At 39.9% G+C, this 19030-nt stretch overlaps 1 protein-coding gene across 1 annotated transcript in view; it reads left to right on the plus strand.

The window, feature by feature from the left end:
* terb1 (telomere repeat binding bouquet formation protein 1) overlaps window positions 1-19030 on the plus strand; it is a 112826-nt gene that overhangs the window by 1999 nt on the left and 91797 nt on the right. The window contains exons 2-3 of the mRNA XM_052028679.1: window positions 7589-7679; window positions 9509-9619. Of these exons, the coding sequence (XP_051884639.1) occupies window positions 7640-7679; window positions 9509-9619 (151 nt within the window). The 5' untranslated portion in view covers window positions 7589-7639. The remainder of the gene's footprint in view (window positions 1-7588; window positions 7680-9508; window positions 9620-19030) is intronic.

Genomic DNA, 19030 nt, shown 5'->3' on the forward strand with positions numbered 1-19030 from the left:
AATCCAAAAGTAAATCAATATATAAAGTTAGCGATTACAAAAATAATTCAAGGACAAAACTAAAACCTTTATAGAATTTAATGTACGTAATATTTGACACAAAATGGATGAACTGACAGTGTAAATAGAAATAACTAAGCATGATATTAGTCATTACAGAGATTTGGCTGCAGGATGATATAGATTAGGACATGAGTATTAAAGATTAAATGACATTTAGGAAGCACAGGAATTTAGGAAATGTGAAGGAGTGATTTTGTTAATTAGTAATGGTCCCTGCAATACAGAATGATGACCTAGGTTCAGGAAGCATGGATGTAGAAGTGGTTTGGATGGAGATGAGAAATAATAATGGCAAGAAGTCACTTGTGAGAGTAGTACAGGCCACTAACAGTAACCACATGGTAGGATGGAGAATAAAGGAAGAAATAATGAAGCTTATCAGAAAGATTCAGTGATAATCATGGAGCTCTTTAATCTGCATATAGACTGGGCAAATCAAATGGGAAAAGGTAACCTAGATAGGGAGTTCATGAAGTGATTTGATATAGTTTCTTAGAGCAGCATGTTCTAAAACCAATTAGAGAGAAGGCTGTACTAATCCCAGCATTGTGTTGTGAGGTAGGTTAAGTTAATAACCTCATCATCAAAATTGTTGAGTTGTGGTGATCTTAATCTATTTGAATTTTACATTCAGTTTTAGGGAGAGAAGAGTGGCCCAAACTTATTATTTTAAATTTATCATGCTCTAATGTAGACCTATATAAGGGATCAATCAGTAGCAGACATTTAAAGGGGTCTTGCAGAAAACATTTATCTTTTAATGGGAGGATCCACCATCTGTAATTAACTAAAAAAGTTAAAGATTGTATCAAATTTAAAGAAAAAGCATTTAATTGTGCAAAGACTGGCGGTAGGTCAGAAGATTGAATAGAATATAAGAAACAGCAAAGAAAAACAGAAATAATAAGGAAAGAAAAATCAGAGTATAATATAAAGCTATACAATAATATAAAAGAGATGGAAGAGTTTCCATGGATATTTAAAAAAGAAAACAGTTAATAAAGTGAGTACTAGTCCTACAGAACAAGAGTCTGGGAAATAAAATAAGGGGAAGGCAAATGAATTAAACAGGTATCTTCCATCAGTGTTCACTACAGGGGATAAGTAACATTCCAGAAATAGCTGTAAATAGACATTTGGAAAAGAGGGGTGAGCTCAGAAAACTACAAATACCAGGGAAGTGGTACTGAGCATATTATTGGAACTGTGAGGTGACAAATCTTTAGGTCCTGATGGATTTCATTCAAGGATCTCAAAAGGAGTGATAGGTGATACAGTTGATTCTAATTATCTAAATTTCCTAAATTTGGATAAGATTCCATTAGATGGGAAAATACCAACAATTAAAGGGTAAGGAGACAGCAAGAAATTATAGATCAGTTTGCTTAACATCTGTCATGGGAAGATGTTGGAAGCTATTATTAAAGGCTATAGTGGGACGCAGAAAATGGGTAAATTGGTTTATTATTGTCACATATACTGAGGTACAGGAAAAAAATTTGTTTTGCATGCCATCCACACATTTCATTACAACAGTGCATTGAGGTAGTACAAGGGAAAACAATAACAGAATGCAGAATAAAGTGTTACAGAGAAAGTGCAGTACAGGCAGACAATGAGATGGTAGATTGTGAGAGCAAGAGTCCATCTTATCGTACTAGAGGACCATTCAATAGTCTTATAACAGTAAGATAGAAGCTGTCCATGAGCCTGGTGGTAAGTGCTTTCAGGCTTTTTGATCTTCTACCGGACGGGAGGGGGGAGAAGAGAGAATGTCCGGGGCAGGTGGGGTCTTTGATTATGCTGGATGCTTTACCGAGGCAGCAAAAAGTGTAGACAAAGTCCATGGAGGGGAGTCTGGTTTTCACGATGTGCTGAGCTGTGTCCACAACTCTCTGCAGTTTCTTGCGGTCATGGGCAGAGCAGTTGCCATACCAAGCTGTGATGCATCTGGATAAGATGCTTTCTATGGTGCATCGATAAAAATTGGTGAGGGTTAAAGGGGATATGTCAAATTTCTTTAGCCTCCCGAGGAAGTAGAGGAGCTGGTGAGCTTTCTTGGCCATGGGGTCTATGTGGTTAGACCAGGACAGGCTATTGGTGATGTTCACTCCTAGGAACTTGAAGTTTTTAATCCTCTCGACATCAGCATCATTGATGTAATCAGGAGTGTGTGTACTGCCCCCCTTCCTGAAGTCAATGACCAGCTCTTTTGTTTTGCTGACATTGAGGGAAAGGTTGTTGTCATGATACCACGCCATTAGGCCCTCTACCTCCTTCCTGTACTCCAGAGTAATTCAGGGTAAAATTAAATTTTACCCTGCTTAATTAAAAATACAAGGTATGCAGGCAAAGTCAACAGGGTTACCTCCTAAACCAGGATTTTTGTGAAAGGGAGATCATGTTTGACCTGTTGGAATTCTTTGAAGTAACATGCTGCAGATAAATGTATATATTATAAAATAAAAACAGAAAATTCAGGAAATATTCAGCAGGTCAGGTCGCATTTGTGGAAAAAGAAACAATGTTTCAGGTCTTCCTGTTCTGTATTTCACAACTCCTATATTCATTTGTCTATGTTTGTTTGTCTATGTTCTCACTCTCTAATGCTCCCATTAACTATTTGAGCAGATAACTTTATTTACGTGGTCACCCTAGTTTTACCCTGTCCGAGAGCCCCCCTCCCACCCCCACCCCCACTCCCACCCCACACACCCTTCCTGCAGTTTAACAGGCTTCTTTTGTCTCATGAAAAAATTTGGGTAACACGTGGGTTTGATTTCTTTGGAACAGAGGCTAGTTAGCTTAATACTTGCCAGAATATGACTGGTGATCATAGTTATGAAAGTGATAACACAATATTGTTCAATGACTCTGAAGGGAACCAGTGTGATTTGGTCTTGGAAGAGTTGTGCTGTTATCCAGACTTTTTTGTTAGGTCGCCACACCACTGGAAGATTGGCCTTTCAAGCTCCCTTTAGAGCCCTCAGATTCTCTGTAAGAGAGGCTTAAGCTAATAGTTGCCTTCGGCATTGCCTTGAAAGAGAAGTGTGCTGTGAGTTTTGGCTGCCTTGAGGTCTGGTGGAGTTTTCTCATCCTTTGGAAGTGCATGAGCGCATTCTCTTTCCAAAGGAACTGAAACCAGAAGGATGGCTACTGTCCTATACAGCCCTGTCTCACACGCATTAAACTCTTGTTTAAGAGAATAGCCACCTTTCAGCTCCTTTGGAATATTCTCTATTACCACAGTTTCTGCAAGATAAATATTATGAAAGTTGTGACTTGCCTTGAACTTATTGATACTTTCTTCACACTTCTCACATGCTTTCAAGTCTTGTTATAATGATCTCTTTTTCCTCAATCATTATCAATCTTTGTTGATTCTGATCTTCCAACCACACACTTAACCTGTCTGCCACTCTCTGGATTATAACATATCTGCCCTTTGCAACACTTAATGCATACCCACACATAACATTCTAGGCTCTGATGTTTACTTTGCATTGTTAAGGGTTGTTCACACTGTTAACGCTGCATATTTAACAAATGGCTGGTGCCCACCAAATGCTTACTGTTTAACTTCTATTAGTTACATCCTGCTTAGTTTTAATATTTATAGTTGCCATTATTTCTTGGAGGAGATGCAATCCTCAGAGCTGCTAGTGTAATTTGAAGCAGTTTTAAAGGATGCACAGAATAATTTGTGATGAATCCTGATAACAAGGAGGTTATTGTGACCTTGATGATCTTGCTGAAGACAAAATGCCATGGGTAGAAGTTTGAAAAGCATTATGAATGGAAATTGGTGCACTTTTTATAGCAAAAAAAAGCTTTATAAATTGAAAACATATCCCCCAAAGAGTCAATGGCATATTATAGCTAAAATTTATAGATTGAACTTACATAAATTGAGGAATACCTGTATTATGTTGGCATGGATAGAAGATTGGTTAACAGACTGGAGAGAGAATCAATTTTCAGTACACAGAATGTGACCAGTGCAATGCCACCAGAAACTTGCCTCAGCTGTTTGCAGTGTACAGTAATGATTTAGGTGGAAGGACCAGGTTTGCTGAAGATATAAAGCTGAAGATACTAAGTAAACTCTGAGGTGGACACGTAATGATTACAAAGAAATGACTGAACAAAAAAAAGCCTCAGATCAAATATAACATAGGCAAATGGAAGGTTGTTCACTTTGATAGGAAGAATAGAATTTTTAAAATGGAAAACAACTATTAATTGTTTAAGTTCAAAAATATTTGTGTGTCCTTATACATGAAGCACAGAATGGTAATATGCAAGTACTGCATACAGTTAGGCAAATGCATGTTGGCCTTCATTGCAAAGGGGTTTAAAGTTTAAGAGGGATGAATTTTTGCAATAGGCCATGGCTTTGGTGAGGCTACACCTGGAGTATTGTATACAGTTTGATCTCCTTATTACAGAAAGGATATACTTGGAGACATTGACATAAAGGTTTACTAAATTAATTACTGGCATGAGAGAACAATCCTGCAAAGGAATTTTGTGTTAAATGAGCTTATGTTCTTTAGAGTTAGTAAGATGGATACATATAAACGTACAAATTTTTGAAAGGCTTTGAGACGGTGGAGCTGAGAGGCAGTTTCCTTTGGCTGAAAAGTTGTGATCTAGAGGGCTTGTCTCAGGATAATGAGTTTAGCATTCCCTACCAAGATCAGGAGGAACTTGTTCACTGAGAGAGTTGTGAATCTTTTCTACTCCGAAGAGCTGAGGGTGCTCAGATAGGCAGCAATACCTCCGGCACAATTATTCTCAACACTGGTGTCCCACAAGGCTGTGTCCTCAGCCCTCTACTCTACTTCCTATACACTCATGACGGTGTGGCCAGATTCTGCTCTAACTCCATCTACAAGTTTGCAGATGATACCACCGTTGTAGGCTGTATCTCAAACAGCGATGAGTCGGAGTACAGGAAGGAGATAGAGAGCTTAGTGGAATGGTGTCATGACAACAACCTTTCCCTCAATGTCAACGAAACAAAAGAGCTGGTCACTGACTTCAGGAAAGGGGGTGGTGTACATGCACCTGTCTACATCAATGGTGCTGAGGTCGAGAGGGTTGAGAGTTTCAAGTTCCTGGGTGTGAACATCACCAACAGCCTGTCTTGGTCAAATCATGTAGCAGGCAGCCACCCGGGACATTCTCTCGTCTCTCCTCTTCCATCGGGTAGAAGATACAGGAGCCTGAGGGCACGTGCCACCAGACTTAAGGACAGCTTCTACTCCACTGTGATAAGACTATTGAACGGTTCCCTTATACAATGAGATGGACTATGACTTCACGATCTACCTCGTTGTGACCTTGCACCTTATTGCACTGCACTTTCTCTGTAGCTGTGACACTTTACTCTGTACTGTTATAGTTTTTACCTGTACTACCTCAATGCACTCTATACTAACTCAACATAACTGCACTGTATAATGAATTGACCTGTACGATCAATATGCAAGACAAGTTTTTCACTGTAGCTCAGTACAGGTGACAATAATAAACCAATGCCAATATTCAAGGCCAATATTGATAATGCTTTGGAATTCAGGAAAGTCAAAGAATATGATGATCAGATTGGATAATAGAGTTGAGGAAAATGATTGGTCATGATCTTGACCACTGATTGAGCAGACTTAAAGAGTTATGTTGCCTGCTCCTGCTACATTTGACATCACTAGTGGCATTCCTAACTAACTCCATATCCAAGATCATGTACCTAATATTTGTAGGTCATGCATCTAGTAGGATCAAGCTGATCTGGAATCACAGAAATTTGCCTGCCCAGTATTGCTGGAAATTTTAGGCCCACCACCACTGAAAGGCATGACTGAGTTCATTCCCAATTCCACAGAGATAGTTGCACTTGTAAAAATTTATTGCCAGGCCAAGCATGAATTCCTAACCAAAGATGTGACTTGGCACATAGGACCTTGAACTTTTACTAAGTAGCACCACCAACATTAAGACCAGAGTCTGACAGAACTGGTATGTAAAACATAAAACAGTGCAGCACAGGATTCTTGGGTGCTGACTATGTAGCCAATTTAAACTAATCCTATCTGCTTGCATATGGTCTAAATCCCTCCAGTCTCTGCCATTTCATGGGTCTGTCTAAATGCCTCTTAAACTTTCCTTTCAAATCTGCTTCCATCACCTCCCCTGGCAGTGCGTTCCAGGGATCTACCACTCTGTGTAAAAAGACTTGCCTTGTAAATCTCCTTTAAAGTTTCCCCCTCTCACTTTAAAACTATGTCCTCTAGTATTTGATATTACTACACTTGGAAAAAGTCTGACTATCTACCCTATCTATGCCTCTCATAATTTTATATACTTCTATCAGGTCACCCCTCAACCTCAGACGCTCCAGAAAAACAATCCAAGTTTTTCTGACCTCTCCTTATAGCTAATACTCTCTAATCTCGGCAACATACTGGTGAATCTCTTCTGCACCCTCTCCAAAGCCTCCACATCCTTCCTGTAATGCACCAACCAGAAATACACACAAGACTCCAAATGTGGCCTATCCAAGGTTTTATATAGCTGCAATTCTTTCCTCTCCAATCTCCCAGAAACCCTTGATTTCAAGTCTATGTACTTAAAATTTGTTGTGAATGATACAAGTTTAACAGTTTATTTAAAATCTGCCTTAGAATATTCAGTCATAAATGGTACATTCTGTCCAAAATTTTGTTTTTTTTCCTTATTAATAGGCCAGCAATTTACTTGCTAAATTTAAAATTGTTGAAGGGTTACCTTCAGATACGCTATCTGTATTCAAAGCAAATGTCCTTAATGACACAAAAATTGAATTTTATGTCACCAAGTTTGATTACATTTTAAAACATGGATGCTACACAAAAGTTGCCGTGATCTATTTCTTGAAACAAAATTTTATTGACAGTGTCACTCTTGGTTTAGCAGATGTCGTGTAGTGACAGTGGAGATCATTTTGCAAGTAGCCTTAAAACTCAAGCTCCAAAAAGAGGAGAAATTAACCAGTTTTTCCCTCCCCTGATTAATGTGACCTCTGCTAAATTGTATAAATTGAGAAGTCAAATGCTGATGGTATTGTGTGCCTCTCTATCCAGTGACTGGATAACTTGTTAACACTGTCTAATCTTACATTTGAACAAGTATTTCTGTGAGGAATGAGAAAGCTGATAGTACCTATCAAATCAAGAGCCAGCAGAAAAAGACCTGAATAACAACTTGGTGCCAATAGAAATGTAATATTTTTGCTCTGTAACTTGGTAGTGATGCGTAAGTTTGCAATGTTACTCTTTCTAGGTTGCCAAATCCTTGTAAGAGTTGTTTTGTGGATACATTAAAAATATAAGGATAAAATTCCAGAGGTAAATTCTAAAACAGTATAAATTATACATGACAGTAATTTTTGGTAAGTTCCTTGCAAGAAAATACATAAAGTTTTTGAAGCTGTGTGTTTTTATAAATCGCTTACTGGAAACTAATGTTGCACTTTAAATTACAGGATCCACTGTTTCTCTTGTTCTTTTAAAATCCTGGGAATCTTTAGGCAAAGATGGATAACCAAGTTAGAACAAGTAGCAACATGCTTTGTGGTAAGATGTTTCTGTACTAAATGATTTTAATGTCACAGCGTGTTTTATTTAGTGTTTTATTGCCCAGATTTTGCAGAGAATGGGGAGAACTTTGGCACAGAACAGGTGGCATTGTGTACACCTTGTGTGGTGCTGCAGTTCAGGATTTCCTTATGTGCGTGTGTGAACACAGCAGTTCCTAATTTGTTGACTACTTTTCACCAATACTTCCCCAACTATAATGCTGATGTTAAGCTCAAGTCCAGTGGCAGGGCATGATTTTCAGATAATGGCCTTCAAGTAGTGAGACTAGTAAATCTGCAGAAAAATTACTGAGATATGCAAAAAAATAAAGAGTGGTGATATAGGGGCTTTATTTACCCAAATAATGATTGAGATAATGTTAGTGGAGGGGGAAAGAAGGGAGAGGAAGTTCTGAGAAATGTTCGGGAGAGCTTCCTTGTCCATCATGTTTTCAGCCCAACTGGGCAAGAGGCAATGTTGGATCTGCTGCTGGTGAATGAGGTGGACCAAGTGTCAATAGGAAAACACACTTAGACAAGGAGTAATCATTGAATCAAGGTTTAAATAAATGATGGAGGAGGGCAAGGAACAGTCTGAAGTAAAAATTCTAAACTGGAAGACTAAGTTTAATGGGATGAGAAGGGATCTAGCCAGCGTAAAATGGAAATAAAACAGTAATGCAACATTGGGGGATTTTTAAGGAAAAGCATAGACATAAAAGGGCAAGGCAGAGAAATCAAACCCAGGATTCTTCAATTGATGAGGGAGATAGGGAATATAATGAAACAAAACAAAGTACATCATCTTTGAAGATGGCAGGACATACTGAGAAAGTATTTATTAAAGTATATTGAATCTTGGACCATAAATTGAGGTACTTTTTTTAGTTTAAAAATATATATTATTCATTATATATACATATAGTAAATAAAATCAGTACACATCTTTCTCTACATTCATTGCACCATTGGTTCAATACATCCTCTTCCAATGTGTCAGTGGCACTCTAAGACAATGCAACGTGAGGTGTTTGAGAGGCTGTACCCAGGGCCCAGCCACTCAGTGTGCAGTGACAGCAGGACCTTAGACTGTGGTCCTTTCGCACAAAGCCTTTGTGGTGGCTGCACCATGCTTCAGTGTGTCTCTCGGCACATACTCCTGTGCCTTGGAATGCACCATCGGCAACATTTGCTAGTAGAGGTATGAAGTATAACAGCAGAGAAGGTACTTTTATAAGGCTGTCATTAAGAGTATTGATCAAATTCTAGTCACCACACTTCAGGGAGGATGTGAAGGTCCTTGAGAAAGTTCAGTCGAGCTTTATCAGAATTATTCTAGGGATTTTAAGTACAAAGTTATGTCCAAGATGTTGGAGTTTTTCTTGTTCGACTAAAAGAGGTTGAAGATAAGTTTGATGGCGATGCACAAGTTAGGCAAAGAAAAAGTAGTTCCCACTAGTGCCTGGTACTGTAGGACACAGACAAGATTTTAGGTACAGGAAGGATATGACGGAGGGTTTGTTTACACATCAGGAGATAATGATCTGAATTCTCTACCTATGAGGTGATGGAAGCAGAGGTGTATTGAATGACTCCTTTGGTGCCAGATTATTTTATATTACCTTGTCTTGCAGGGTAGATTCAGGGACTAATACACATAAAATGAATTACCTGAATTCTGAACTATTAAATGAGAGATGTGACCTTATGTTGCTGCCAGAGATGGCTCTAAGCTCTTAATTTTGATGTGTTTTCCTTCTTGTATTTGTGTAAATTTGTCACCTTATGTTCAGATACCACAATGAACTATTTGTATTTAATATACAGGGTTAAAAACAGACCTGGATTTACTGCTGGAGTGTTTGAAGTATCAGATGGACAATCCTGAGACTCAGAAACAAGCCCTGGTCACTATCTATTCCATATGTCAGCAGAATTGTAAGATAGATAATATGTATGTTAACATTACATGCAATTTACATCTTTAGAAATTAATGCATAGATTCATTATGTTACAATTAATATTCCAGAACCTGTAGAACTGTTCAAAAATTGCTCACAACAAAATCTAATCAGTATCCTACATCATTACTCTAAAGACTAATTGTTCTCTATGTGCTGTGACTGTCAGCCAAAGAAGAGAATTGACTGATTACAATGGCTATTTTAGATTGACTATTTTTTAAAAGAATCTGGCATTAGAATTCAATCTCATTCCTTCTCTAAGTCCAAGGCAAACATAATTATATAGATACCAGAGTTAACATTGGCAGGCTAGGCGGCATTTCTTCTAACAGATATCGTTTGACTTGCTAAGTATTTCAGTTTTCCAGCATCTTCAGTATTTTGATTTTGAACAAGATTAGATTAGACATCTTTATTAGTCACGTGTACATCAAAACACACAGTGAAATGTATCTTTTGCGTAGGGTGTTCTCGGGGCGGCCCGCAAGTTTTGCCACACTTCAGGCGCCAACATAGCATGCCCACAACTTCCTAACCTGTATATCTTTGGAATGTGGGAGGAAACCGGAGCACCCAGAGGAAACCCACGCAGACACGGGGAGAACGTACAAACTCCTTACAGCAGCCGGAATTGAACCCGGATCGCTGGCGCTGTAATAGCATTATGCTAACCGCTACACTACTGTACACTTTACTATACATTTGGTAAAAAAAAGCACGCAGAACAGATTTTATTGATAATTGTCAAAGGATTGATCCAAATTTGATGAATGATTTGTTGTTCAGTTTCCGTACTTTTTCAGCCCTTTGATGAACTGTTGAAAACTGTTCCATTTGCATATCATAATTTCAATACATAAAAGATATATATCGTAACCAAGACTTCATAATCAAGGGGGACTCCAACCAGGCTAGCTTAAAGAAGTCTCTGATCAACTACCACTAACACATCACTTGCAGAACCACACTCCATCACTGTTGCTCCACTGTCAAGAACGCCTACTGTGCCATCCCACGCCCACACTTTGGCAAGTCCGATCACCTGGCTGTACTTCTACTCCCAGCATATAGGCAGAGACTGAGGACCACAGCCCCAGTGGTGAAGGCTACAAAGGCATGGTCAAGGGAGGTGGAGGAGTGTTTACAGGACGGCTTTGAATAGGTGGACTGGACCATATTCAGGGATTCATCTTCGGATCTGAATAAATATACCACAGCCATTACTGACTTCATCAAGACCTGTGTGAATGAGTGTGCGCCTTCGAGAACATACTGAGTTTTCCCAAACCAGAAGCCCTGGATGAACCAGGAGATTCGCAGTCTGCTGAGGGCTAGATTTGTGGTGTTCAAGACCGGTGATCCAGAACCCTACAAGAAGTCCAGGTTTGACCTACGGAAGGCCATCATGAAAGCAAAAAGGCAATTCTGAGTGAATCTAGAGAAACAATCGGATGCATGACGATGTGGTAGGGTTTGCATGCCATTACTTCTTAGCAGGTGAAACCTAACAGTATAAATGGCAGTGATGCTTCACTCCCCAATGAGCTCAACGCCTTTTACGCATGCTACGAAAGGGAGATTAACACCACACCTGTGCGAATCCCCACAGCATCCAGCGACCTTGTGATCTCTGTCTCAGAGGCCAATGTCCAAACATCCTTCAAGAGGGTAAACCCTCGCAGGATCAGGTCCCGATGGTGTATCTGGCTGGGTACTGAAAACCTGTGCTAACCAATTGGGTGGAGTGTTCAAGGACATCTTCAACCTCTTACTGCTGGAGTCTGAGGTTCCCACCTGCTTCACAAGGGCAGCAATCATTCTGGTGCCCAAGAAGAGCAAGGTGAGCTGCCTCAATGACTGTCACCTGGAAGCACTTACATCTACTGTAATGAAGTGCTTTGAGAGATTGGTTATGGCTAGAATTAATGCCTGCCTGAGCAAGGATCTCGACCCGCTGCAATTAGCCTACCGCCACAACAGGTCTACAGCAGAAGCAAACTCACTGACTCTCCGCTCTGCAGCAGCTAGACAACCACAAGACATACATCAGGCTACTATTTATGATTACAGCTTGGCATTCAACACCATTAATCCCTCGGTACTAATAACCAAGCTTAAAAACCTGGTCCTCTGTACCTCCCTCAGCAACTGGATCCTCAACTTCCTTATGGGGAGACCACAGTCAGTGGGGATCATAATAACACCTTCTCCTCACTGACTGTCAACACAGGCGCACCTCAAGGATGTGTGCTTAGCCCACTACTCTACTCTCTCTACTCTGATGACTGTGTGGCTAGGCACAGCTCAAACACCATCTGTAAATTTGCTGATGACACCACTTTAGTTGGCAGAATCTCAGATGGTGAAGAGGAGGCTTACAGGAGTGAGATAGATTGATTGGTTGAGTGGTGTCACAACAACAACAACCCCGCACTCAATGTCAGCAAAACCAAGGAACAGATTGTAGATTCAGGAAGGGGAAGTCGGTAGAACACACCCATTTCCTCATTGAGGGGTCAGCGGTGGAAAGGGTGAGCAGCTTCAAGTTTCTGAGCATCAACATCTCAGAGGATCACAAATTTCTATAGATGTATGGTGGAGAACATTCTGACTGGTTGTATCGCAGCCTGTTATGGAGGCTCCAATGTACAGGATCACAAGAGTCTGCACAGGGTTATAGACTCAGCCAGCTCCATCACAGGCACAACCCTCCCCACCACTGAGGACGTCTTCAAGAGATGGTGCCCCAAGAAGGTGGCATCCATCATTAAGGACCCTCACCATACAGGACATGCCCTCTACTTGTTACTACCATCGGGGAGGAGGTACAGGAGGCTGAAGACCCAAACTCAATGATTCAGAAACAGCTTCTTCCCCTCTGCCATAAGATTTCTGAATGATCCATGAACACTACTTCATTATTCCTTTTTAGCACTATTTATTTATTTCTGTAATTTATGGACTTTTATGTCTTTGCACTGTACTGCTGCTGCAAAACAACAAATTTCCCATCATATGTCAGTGATAATAAATCTGATTCTGATGATGTATCTATTCCCAGATCCTTTGATAGGAAGCTATTTATGTAAACAATTTTAGTTACCAACTCTGTAGGTACTTCTTTTAAGCAAGACTTCCTGACCTCTTTCCGACTTCTTTGAAGAAGTCAAATGAAAATCAAAAAATGCCCTTAGGACATTTTGCATCATTAAAATTGCTAAATAAATGAGTTCAATGTGAACGCTATACCACATCTGTCAATCAGCACAGGTCACAGACACTGATGTGAAAGATTTACAATTAGAGAAGCTTTAATTTGGCCTGTGGAAGGAGAATCATTCTGATCTGAATTGGGAATAGACAGAGACATCATACATATGGAACACTGCAAACAGATTCTGCTGATTAACTGGCCTTTTTCATGAATGGTTCAATATGGTGTTTGTAATCACTGCTGAGGGAGAGTACCTTGTCCATGAACTCATTTCTATCTGGAGGCAGTGAAATGAAAACTTTCTATTTCACAGTAATTACTTGTCATTTATCAATTAATTATTTCCCACTGAGTCTACAGTGTTAATCCTAAAATCACTGATCTCTTAGCTCGTCTATGCAGCTTGACCTAAGTGACACATCTGTGTCCACACTGGCAGACACAATTTAAGCATAAGAACACCCAGCACTGAATATAACCACCCCACTAAAGTAGCTATATGTTAGAAAATATAGCTCACTGTTGACTTTAATGATGGGAGCCTTATGGGTTTGGTCAACAGATAATTAAGCTGGCAGCAGCAGATTGGAGCTAAATTAGATGGCCAGAAAATAGGCACCAGGTTCGCGATGTCTAATTAGTTTGAGCCTGTTGACTGCCATGTAGACAGCATGCCAAAATCATGTAGCTGGCTCATTACGATTTCTCTGAGCAGTTGATGCCAGTAGCTCTGAAGATTGATGGTACGTATTAGTACGGGGCCAAAAAGTGGAGAATCCATGAGAATCCTCTTATACAGATGTACTGATGGGTTGCATCTCAGCCTGGTGTGGCTACTGCTCTGGACTGACAGAACCTGCAAGAGTGGTAAACACTGCCCAGTCTGTCACTTCCTTCCATACAGTCCTTCATGGTGCATTGCTTCAGGAAAGCTAACAGTATCATCAAGGATGCCTGCCACCCTGGCCATTTCCTTTTCTCTCTTCTACCTTCTGGGAGAAGATACAGGAGCTTGAAAGCCTGGATCACTGCGATGACATTTCTGAATCAGTCACCTCTTTCACATACCCTTCCTGGTGGTGCTGCCACATTCTTGGACTCTTAATTCTATCTCTGACATTAATTCTGTTATTGTCACTTCAGCATTTCTTTTTGCCCTGCTTCAGATTGAACTACAATTTATGCAATATTCTGTTGTTTTGAGCTCATCACTATTTATTGTATTTATTACTACCACGTATGCTGTTTACTCTGTGAGCTTCATGTGATCAAGGAATTTTATTGCACCTAGTGTATATGACAATCTGAATCAGAAATTATGACTCATTTACAGATTAAAGCTTTGGAGACACAAGAGACTGCAAATGCTGGAATCTAGAGCAACAAAAAAATTGCTGGAGGAACTCAGTGTGTTGAACAGAATCTGTAGCGGGAAAGGAATTGTCAATGTTTCAGGTCGAAACCCTCCATCAGAACCAGAAATGTAAACTGCAGTGTTCCTGTTGCAGGGTCTTGACCTGAACCGTCAACAGTTTCTTTCCCCTCACATTTGCTGCTCGACCTGCTGAGTTCCTCCAGCAGATTGTTTGTTGCTCCAAGTTATAGCTTTACTGTGTATTGCTTAAAGCTAGCCTGCACCTGTTAAAAGCATGGTGGTTTGTGGCTAAGGCAGGTGCTGATGGTCAAAAAGGAAGTGAATCTGATCTGAGGAACTGAAAATGGCACAGAGTTCCATTTTTTTGATGTTATGCTAGAGGGCATGATGGAAGAGGCAGAAAATACATTCTGCGTGTATTCAGGGCACCAGGTGGCCCTCTGGACACCCCCCCCCCCCCCCCCCCCCCCCCCCCCCCCCGCAGAAGATACTAGGAGCAAATGTGCATGTAGGTAAGTGTTGCAAGTCATTCCTTGAGTATCTGGATTCAGTGCCACCAGAACTTCATTGACCTGACACACTGATCAAGGTCAGTGAATGTATCTTCAGTTTCCATAAGCTACCAACTGCACTTCCAGCATGTACAATGCACCCCCGTCATACTTTCATCAACTATCAATCAGGACTCAAAACCAATTTTCTTATGCATCATTTCACCCTCATGTACTTTGCACTGTTGCACACCCACACTCACATCCCAAATATATTATGGAATATATGCTGACTATTTTAACTGGAATTAACGGGAGGGGTACAGGCAAACCTGCATGTTCTCACCCTATGATGATCCAGTCATTATTGAAAGGCCTTATGCTGGGGCGTTGGCCAATAGTAGGGCAAAAAGATAATGGCCTCCTCATATATAGTCTTCCTTGCATCTCCTTTCCTCGTTATCACACATGCTCTTCTAAATTACCTCTCACCCTTATGGCTTTCAGATACAGCCATACAGCATCTGATGGTTGACATTGCAACTTGCATTGCGGCACAACAATTTGAGTGATGTATTGAAAGCTCAAACTGCTATCATGCAAGGTCAGTATTTTCTACAGACTCAGACTATTAGCTCATTACTGTTCAAAAAGGCTTGCAGCCTGTCACATCAGTCCAGAAAGCTGTCCTGCAGAAAATTACCTGTCCTGCAGAAAAACCCAACACAGGGAAATGGCTGTAACTCCAATCATTACAAATCCCCACAGGATGTCAAACTCCCCATCCACCAATCTCATTCTCAATGCTCTAATCTCAGCATTTGCACCCCAGTCTTGGTCCTAATTCACCAAGCTCGCCTACAACCAATACTAAGCCACCCACTATGCCCTCATTTGTTAATGACTGCTTGATAAGGTAAGTCAGGACTTATCTTACAGAAATCCTGGTCCAATGCTGTGCTGTAAACACTTAATTCTCCTGGGAGTGTCCAACAATGGTTGGCCCTGGGAGAATTTGTTCTAATAATCCCCAAAAGGAGCATAGCATGGGGAATCATGTCACCAGTGCACGATAAAACATCATTTGGTTGAATCTTGACTGGATGTATCTGGTAGAATTTCCAGAGTGATGCAATTCATCCTGGATATGGTCATTATCGTTTCCTATTCTGGAAGTAATTTGCTTCTAGATGCATAGCTTCGAATAAAACAGCTCTAATGCATTCAAATTTCCAGACTATGCGAACTAAAACTTTACTAAATACACATCCAATATTTTTTCACACTTAATTTATTCTATAAGATCATATAATACCCAATCTACTGCACACTTGCCTACATAAAGATAATTACCAGAATGGTAGTCTGGAAGAATACATACTTATAACAGGTTTGCAATTCATATATAATCTGCTTATCCTGCAGTTAAAGTTTCCTTTGTAAGTAACTGTTAGTAACTGATGGATTCTCATCTAGTCTTGAATCCCAACAAATATGGCTCATCTAATTCAGAGGCTAGTCGTCTACTGGTAATTTTGAAAACATTTTATTCTAAGGAAAATAATGTATTGCTTGTCTAGTTGTCAGTAAAGATAAGAGTGAGGCTTTACCTGGAATTTTCTTCTCATCTGAATTCAGTTTTTCCATAGCATTGCATTAAAGCTATAACTTTAAAAATTGTTTCAAACCAAAGTCTCTCATAAGCAGTCTTTGTATTAGGAGTTTGGTTATAGAACTTTTTGAGGCTGTAAGAGTTGGCAAGGAAAGTGGTAGCTAATGCAGGTTCTTTAGGTTAGGGTTATAATGCTGATGTATGGAATCAGTTTCAGACTAGAAAGAGGTGGTGGTAGAGGGGACGATAGATGATCTTGGCATGCAGAAGGGAAAAATAAAAGTATTGAATGATTAAAAAAGCATAAAAATAGGAGCTTTATGTATGTTTATAGGATCTGGATTTGGTGACTAATTTTGGAACAAAAAAACAATGCTGGAAGAACTCAGCAAGTCAAGCAGCATCTATGAAGGCAAAAGGTATAAGTTGATGTTTTGGGTTGAGAACGCAACAGGACTAAGAGTGTAGAAAGGAAATAGCTAGAATAAAAAATACAAGATGCTCTTCCATTTTGCATTTGGCCTCACCATAGCAATGGAGAAGGTCGAGGACAGACAGGTGGGGTGGGAAGGAGAATTAAATGGCATGAAATTGGAAGCAAGAGATGGCCATTGTGAACAGAATGCAGGGGTCCTACAAAATGGTCACCTAGTCTACACTGGGTTTGTCTTGATGATCCATATGATATTATAAATAGAAGAGCAGTAGTACCAAATCATTATGAAGTAAGATTCAGTTGGGTGGGTTAAAAATTGATAAAGAAGTAGTACTATAAAGGCCAGCTGCACTTAGTGGATAATTCACCTGGTTGAGATGGGATGCATCCTTAGTCACTGAAGGAAGTAAGGAAAGAAATTGCAGAAGCCCTCAACAGAATATTCCAAACATCTGTAGATTTGAGTACGGAAAATTGCATATGTTATATCCTCATTTAAAAAGAGTGTAGAGATAAACCTCAGACAGTAAAACAGTAATCAATGACAAAATTAGCTGTTGCTTGGACAAGAGTGCATTGATTAGAGAAAGCCAACATAGATCTTTAATGGTAAATTGTATCTAACTAGTTTGATAGAGTTTTTGAAGAAGTAACAGAGAGACTTTGAAAGGAAATGCGATTGATGTGGTAAATATCGACTTCCAAAAGGCTTTTGATAAGATGTCACAAGCTGTCATCAAGATTGAAGGTCATGATATGTAACTTAGGTTTCAGACTAGGAAGAGAAAGTTTTAGAGGGAATAGGGATGTTGAAGCACCGCAGTAAATTGGCTAAGTAACAGGAAGCACAGGCTGGGGGAAGTGTAAAGTGGAGATACCCAGGATGGCTGCTGTATTGTAATGATTTGAACTTGAACTTATGAAGCACAATTTCCAAATTTGTAGATGATACAAAACTTGGAGGTGTAGTGATCTGTAAAGAGGATAGTAATAGACTTAAAGGAGACATGGACTGGCTGGTGGAATCAGCAAAAAGGTGGCAGACAAAATGTAATGCTATTTTATACCTGTCATTGTATTGTTGTATTTATTATTATCATCTATACTGTTTTCTCTGTGAGCTTCATGTGGACAAGGAATTTCATTTCACCCTGGTGTATATGACAATAATCTAATCTAATCTAGAAATACAAAAATTAAATTTTTGGTATGAAGAATGAGAAGAGGCAATATAAAATAGATGGGCACAATTCTAAAAAGAATGCAAGAACAAAGATCTGACGTTATATGAGCATAGTTGGTTGAAAAGTGGCAGTGCAGGTTGAGCAAGTGGTTAAGGGATACTGGGTTTTATAGAGACATTAAGTACTACAGCAAGGAATTCGTGATGAATGTTTATAAAACATCAGCTCAGCCAGTATTGCAATCAGTTTTAGGTGCCACATTCAGGAAAGATGTGAAAGCTTTGGAGATGGTGCAAAAGTGGGACATCATATTGCAGCTGTACAAAAACGTTGGTTAGACTACACTTGACATATTGTGTACAGTTCTGGTCGCCACAGTACAGGAAGGGTGAAGTAGCAATAGGGAGAGTGTAGAAGCGATTTACCAGGTGTTGCCTGGAATGGAGGGCTGTAGTAATAAGAAGAAATTGGATAGGCTGGGTTTATTCTCACTGGAACGTAGGAAGCTGAGGGTTGTCCTTATAGAGGTTCAGAAAATTATGAGGGGCATAGATGGGACAGGGCAAAAGAGTCTAGAACTAGAGGCACAGGTTTAAGGTGAGGGGGAGACATTTTAAGGAGATCTGAGGGGTAAGTTTCTCACACAGAGGGTGGCAGTTATTTGGAACAAGCTGCTAGAGGAGCTCTTAGAAGAGTTTGTTTGTAGTGTTTGTGCAGGTACTTGAATAGGAAAGGCTCAGAGTGCTATGGTCTTAATGCAAGCAGTTAGATTAGCGTAGATAGGCATCATGGTCGGCATGAATGAGGTAGGCAGAAGGGCCTATTTCTGTGTTGTACAATTTTTTGATTCTATGAAGAGATTTAACAAATGACTCCAAGGATGAGAGACTTATGGATTGATTGGAAAAGCTGGGTTTGGTCTCCTTGGAACAGAGGATGTTGCAGAGGATCCGATAGGGCTACTTAAAATCCTGAAGGGTTTTAGACAGAATGGATCAAGACAAACTGTTTCCTATTGGTGGAGGACTGAAGAACTAGAGGACACAAAATGAAGGTGACTGGCAAAAAAAGA

The sequence above is a fragment of the Pristis pectinata genome, chromosome 13, assembly GCF_009764475.1.
Source record: "Pristis pectinata isolate sPriPec2 chromosome 13, sPriPec2.1.pri, whole genome shotgun sequence".
Taxonomy (NCBI): domain Eukaryota; kingdom Metazoa; phylum Chordata; class Chondrichthyes; order Rhinopristiformes; family Pristidae; genus Pristis; species Pristis pectinata.